The sequence below is a fragment of the Palaemon carinicauda genome, chromosome 10 (assembly GCF_036898095.1).
Source record: "Palaemon carinicauda isolate YSFRI2023 chromosome 10, ASM3689809v2, whole genome shotgun sequence".
Taxonomy (NCBI): Eukaryota; Metazoa; Arthropoda; class Malacostraca; order Decapoda; family Palaemonidae; genus Palaemon; species Palaemon carinicauda.
The window spans coordinates 51,906,560-51,912,823 of NC_090734.1; the positions used below are offsets into that span (position 1 = coordinate 51,906,560).

A 6,264-nucleotide genomic window follows, 5' to 3' on the forward strand; every position below is an offset into this window, starting at 1 on the left:
GAACTTCAGCTGCCCTTCTGCAACGTTTTTAAGCCTCAAGTCTCCGTACTAGTATCATTTCAGCAGCTGCAGAAAACTATTATTCAAGTATTTCTACGGTACTGACTGTTCCCCTTTTCTGTTGATGTTTTGTCAGTTAAAGTAACCGAAGAAGTAACATTAATTTCCTTTATAAGTTTGTGAATAAACTTGTGTTTTATCATGTGTTTCTTTTTATATTCATTTCCCATGGTTTGATGGTTGTTGAAAATATTTATTTTGATTATTAAAAGAACCTGTGGCGATTTTAAGATCGTAACAGTTGGCGACCTTGTCATGATTTTCAACAACGTAACCAATTGAAACTAGGAGAATAAAGAAAGAAGCAGAATGAATGAGATTGCGAAAGATTTGATAGCTTCAGGTGAACTATTTGGTCTATATGGCGATACTCTCCGTGAGTATAATTTTAGGAGAGAACATGAAGTGATTGAGACAGACCAAAGAGCACTTGAAAGAGAAGAAAATGAAAGACACCGAGAAGAAAATGAGAAACAGTGCAAGCATGAGTTAGAAATTGCTCGTTTAAGGCAAAATCCTCATACTAGTCTGCAGGTAGCAGACCAGGAAGTAGAGCGTCAGGTAGCAGATGGGGAGAATTTCATCATTAAACGATGATTCTAATAATTTAGGTATGGGTGCAGTGTTGAAATAAATTCCAAATTAGAAGAGGAAGATGTAACGAAATAATTCATGTCTTGAAAAGTTATTGAACAGAGTAGGTTGTCCTAAAAACAAATGGACCTTATATTTACAGTCAGTCTTAACCAGTAGGCCACTTTCTGTGTATAGTTGTATATCTAAAGATGGAAGTGAAGACTATGATATTGTGAAAATAAAATTTTCTTATTGCATACAGGTTAGTACCAGAGGCATACCGTAAAATGTTTAGAAGCTTGAAAAGGGATGATAGCACTACATATGTAGAATACGTAAAGAAGTTAGAAAGATCGTTTTGTCATTGGTTAACTTCCGCTGAAGTAGATAGTTTTGATGATCTCAAAAACCTAGTTTTGTTAGAAAATTTGAAAGATGACATATCTCCAGATATTAAGTATATATAGAAGATAAATGTGAAAAGTCTTTTACAGATGCAACACGGTTGGCAAATGAATACAGTCTTAGTCATAGTTTAAGTAATAGTAAGAAGAAAAAATAATCCGTCTTCTAGTAAGATGCAACATAGTAAAAGTAGTTTTAGCTTTAGTGATGCAGGAAAAGATGATTATCAATATTATTTCTATAAATGTGGAAAACCAATTCCTACTGCCAGGTTTTTTAAGAAAAAATGGGAAGGTAGTAGTTCAGAGATAATTTGTTATCGATGTAATAAGAAAGGGCATATAGCAAGGAATTTTAAGGCAGAGGAGGAGAACGTCATGAAACCCGTCTCTAGTCTATAATCTTTCGTCAAGAAGAAATGACATTATGAAAGAAACTAGAAAATTTTAAGGAGATTTTTTGTCTGAAGGTGTAGTTTCCTCGCTTGAAGATGGGAATTCGAGAGAAGCTGTGTTCCTTAGGGACACCTGAGCAGCCGTTTCCCGGATTAGGAAAGAGTGTGTGCCAACAAGGGCAAAAACAGTATGGAAGAAAAAGTTATCTTAGGTGGGTTTCCGAATACTTGTGTTGTTCTACCTTTGTTGAAGATGAACTTGAAAAGTCAAGGATTGTCAAGAGATGTAAAACTAGCAGTTTAGTATTTGCCAGGTGACGGCGTTGACATTATTGTGGGTAAAGATTTAACTACATCCAGATGTGTGAATCCTATTTTAAGTAAGGTTCCAGTTCCTGAAATGGTAGTAACTATGCATTTCAGAGCCTTCGTTATATTGTTTTTCGCAAATATCTTTTCAACAAACAGTTGGATCAATGCGACATTTTGACACAGCCTGTTTGACACCTTCCACTAATTTATGACACGACAGTGCATTGCCAAGTATGTTTCATTAGAGAGCTTACTCTTGGCTTTTAAGGACAAGTTGGCGAGTTCCGAGTAGGCATTCGGACAAGGTTTTCTGTGATGAAGTTGTGACGTGTATAACAACCACTCTTCCTTAACGTCAGTCTTCCCCTCCCTCCCTCCTTACCTTCCTCTTATCCCGTATCCCCAACTTCTTCTTCTTCTTCTCTCTCTCTCTCTCTCTCTCTCTCTCTCTCTCTCTCTCCTCTCTCTCTCTCTCTCTCTCTCTCTCTCCTCCCTCTCTCTCTCTCTCTCTCTCTCTCTCTCTCTCTCTCTCAATTTGTACAGGAGATATGAAGCCATGCAGATGTTACTTGTCCATAATGACAGATAACTCGAAAGTATAGTATTGCCACGCATGATAGGGTGTTTATTTCTGCAAATGATAGTGATTGCTGGTCCAGCGTCTTTAGCTATTGCATAAATTCTGTATGAGGTGAGTTCCCTGGTTAACCTTATCGCCTACCAAACACCGTATAACGCTCAAACACAGTATTACAACAGTCGTGATGGTTTGCGTAAAAGATCAAACCGTACTTGGTATATGCCTTTGGGTTATCTGCCTTTATGGGCCAATAATTAATATGGGCTTGACTTGATAATTATCTCATGTATGCAACTCGCAGAGAGAGAGAGGGGGGGGGGGTGATACATAATAGAATAGGGCAAGAAGGGAAGGAGAAGGAATAATAGAGTGGAGGATTAGTGGTTGTGACACACGTCAGACCTACGTCACGGAAAGCCTTCCCTTGTCCAAATGCCTTCTCGGCTCTCGCCAACTTGTCCTTGAAAGCCAAGAGTAAGCTCATTAATGAAACATACTTGGCAATGCACTGTAGTTTCATAAATTAGCGGAAGGTGTCAAACAAACTGTGTCAAAATGTCCCATTGATTCAACTGTTTGTTGAAAAGATATTTGCCAAAAAAATAGGCTCTGAAATGCATAGTAGATCAGGTTTAGATACAGATATAGACTACAGTCATAATTTGTTCGAGGATTCAAACGTGTATGATGTAGACGATGAGGTTTATCTTAGCAAGTATGGGGCTGAGAAGAACGAATCCATAGGTGTTGGCAGTGGTAGCCATGTTGATGATGTTGATGTCAAATATATTGACATAGACGTAGTTGTGTAATGGATTCAAGTAATAGTTAATGCAATGGTTTAGGCACTAACATTTTGAATAGAGATGAGCTAATTAAGTTGCAGAGAGAGGATGAGACACTGTCCCGAATTTTTAAAAGCGAGTTGGATGATGATCCCGATAAGGTTTGCAAGGAAAATTGTGTGTCGATATGTTCGCCCCATGTCTGTTAGAAAAGAGGAAGTTATAGAAAAATTAATAATTCTTAGGAAGTTTCGCGAATTAATTCTGAAATTAGCCCATGATGGTCAAGGACATAAAGGGGTAAATAAAACTTCTAAGGTATAAGTAAGACTTACTTTTTGCCTAAGATGAAGTGACGTGAAGAGATGTATCAAGCTGTCACGAATATAAATTTGCTGTTAAACCTAATCAAGTAATTCCCAGGGTTTCATTATGCAATACTCCATCAGCAGGAGAACCTACTGCGAATGTAGTAATTGATATAGTTTGACCGTTGCCTAGAAGTAAAGGAGGGAATATATATCTATTAACAATCATTGACAGACTAACCTGATAACTAGAAGCAACCCCAGTAAGAAGCTGCAATGCGAAAACTGTAGTTAAAAGCTTTGCCTTGCGTTATACAATGTGATAATGACAGTAATTTTGTGTTCAAATATTTCAAAGACAAAATGAAAGAGCTAGGTATCAAACTGGTAACTTCCACGGCATATCATACAGAGTTACAAGGTATTGTAGAACGTTTCCATCAAACAATTAAAAAGTTGCTTATGTAAATTATGTAATAACTTTGAGTATGACTGGGAAGAAAAACTACGTTTTTTTTTTTTTTTTGTTAGCCTCACGATTGGCTCCTAACGACACTACAGGATTTTGTCCTTTTGTGCAGCTGTTCGGTCACGCTGCTAAAGGACCTTTCGAAATTTTAAAGTGCAAATTAATGCTTCAAGAAAGTAAAGAAGATTACTTTCAAAATTTAGAGAATTACAAGGAGAATTGAAGGAAAGCTTAGAAATTAGCAATAGAAAACGAGAGCAACACCAAGGGATAACTAAAAAAGATACGATCTAAAGGGAAAGGAGAGAAATTTCTGTGAGGGAGATAAAGTCCTAGTATCAATTCAGAAGGAAGGTCCCTCATTATCTTATAAGTTCGAAGGTCCTTTTCCTATTTCAGGAAAAAGAGGCAATTTGAATTACTTAATTGATATGGGTAGACGTAGAGCTAACTGGTTGCACATAAACTTGCCAAAGAAATACACCAAACGCCCAGTACCAGTATTAACTGTGTCGCAGCAAGAAACTAGTTTTGAGAAAAACTCTGACGTGTTTAAGAATTTCCAGTTATTTAAATCTAGCTTAGACGAAGAAAAATCGGGTAAATTATGTAATTCATTTTCTAAATTATCCAAAACCTGTTGGTGATAGGTTAGGTTTAACTAATCTTTTAGAACATAATATTGTTTGAGTCCAGAGAAGGTAAATTCAGTACAGAAGGAAGTTAAGCATATGTTAGATAATGATTTGATAGTTGGTAGCCAGAGTGAATGGTGTTCTCCGATAGTCCTCGTAAAAAAGGAAGATGGAACAGATAGGTTGTGTATTGATTTCAGAAAAGTAAACAGTGTTACTAAGCAAAGTAGTTTTCTACTTCCCAGGATCGACGATTGCTTAGATAGGATCGGAAATGCTAAATTCATTTCCAAGCTTCATTTGGCCAAAGGCTATTGGGAAGTACCTCTAAGCAGACGAGCTAGGAAAATATCCGCTTTTATAACAATGTTCTGTAGTTATGAACCTAAGGTAATGCCTTTTTGGTTAAGGAATGCAGCCAGTACTTTCCAAAGATAAATGAATAAGGTTTTAAATGGTATTGATAACTGTGTTGTGTATTTAGATGATCTTGTTATTTTTTCAGAAACTTGGGAAGAACATTTACTAATTCTAGCTAAAGTCCTGACAGCCCTTGATAAAGAAAACCTTATATTAAATTTAAAGAAATGCAAATTTGTGAAAACCTATATCACTTATTTATGGTATAAAGTGGGTCTCGGTATTATCTGTCCTAAAAGTGGGAACACAAAAGCTATCATCAATTTCCTTATCTCGGGGTGGTTTCATATTTCCGTGGATTTTTACCCAATTTTTCATAAATAAGTGTTTCCATAACGAACCTTTTTAAGAGAGGACGATGTCTTGTATTTGATGAGGAATGTGTAGAAGCTTTCAATAAATTAAGGACCGTAATGCTTCACGAGCCACTATTGTTGTTACCTGATTTTAGCAAGGAATTTAATTTAGCGATCGTTGCTAGCGACATTGGAAAGGAGGAGTTTTGTTGCAAGAAGTGAATAGGACGAAGCACCAAGTCCCATAATATTCAGAGAAACTAAATAAAGCTCAAAAAATTATTCAACTATTCAGAAGGAATTGTTTACTTTAGTTTCAGCCTTGCAGCACTTTGAAATTTATATAATTAGTAGTCCTGTTTTAACTGTGTATAAAGATCACAATCTGTTAGTTTATTTAGAAAGTTTTAGGAATAAGAGCAAACGTGTCATTCGTTGGAGTTTAGAGCTACAAGATTATCATCTGAAGGTAATTCATATATAAGAAAGGGATAATGTTATAGCTGATAGCCCCTCCAGATATTTTCAGAGTAAGAAATGAAAGTTTTTTTCTGTGTTTGTTTTTTTAACCATCAAATTAAGATTTTTTTTTTCTTTTGTCGAGGCTTTGTGTTGAGTGAATGCAATGCAAAAGAGGTTTTTTTTCCAGGTTTCAAGTTGAAGTTTCATGCAGATGTTACTAAGTTCTTGGATGGATATTTTTCTTCGCTGTACACCTTTAAAAAAGAAGTAAAATCAGTATATTTTTTTCTTCTATTTGGGGAACATGTCATGGATAAATACAATGCTTTTAAAAAAAATATAATAAAAGACAGAAATATGTATTCCCAAAGAGACAGCAGCAAGGCAAGACGAGATTTTACTACGACCTTGGTGGCACCTGCCGTGATAAGGAAACTGTTCTGTTTTGACCGAGATGTCATCGTCTTAACTAGTGGAGTCAGCTTGTTTTGAGAAACCGAGTGTTAGGGAAAACCTTGTTTAGAATATATGTCATCATGGAAAGACACGTGCTGCCCTTTTG

The 6,264-nt window shown here is 36.2% G+C and overlaps 1 protein-coding gene across 1 annotated transcript in view; it reads right to left on the minus strand.

Annotated features, from left to right (window-relative positions):
* Nucleotides 1-3,520: 3,520 nt before the first annotated feature.
* Nucleotides 3,521-6,264, minus strand: part of LOC137648001 (zinc finger BED domain-containing protein 5-like) — a 7,039-nt gene continuing 4,295 nt past the window's right edge. Inside the window, exon 3 of the mRNA XM_068380946.1 lies at nucleotides 3,521-3,609. Coding sequence (XP_068237047.1) covers nucleotides 3,521-3,609 — 89 coding nt within the window. The remainder of the gene's footprint in view (nucleotides 3,610-6,264) is intronic.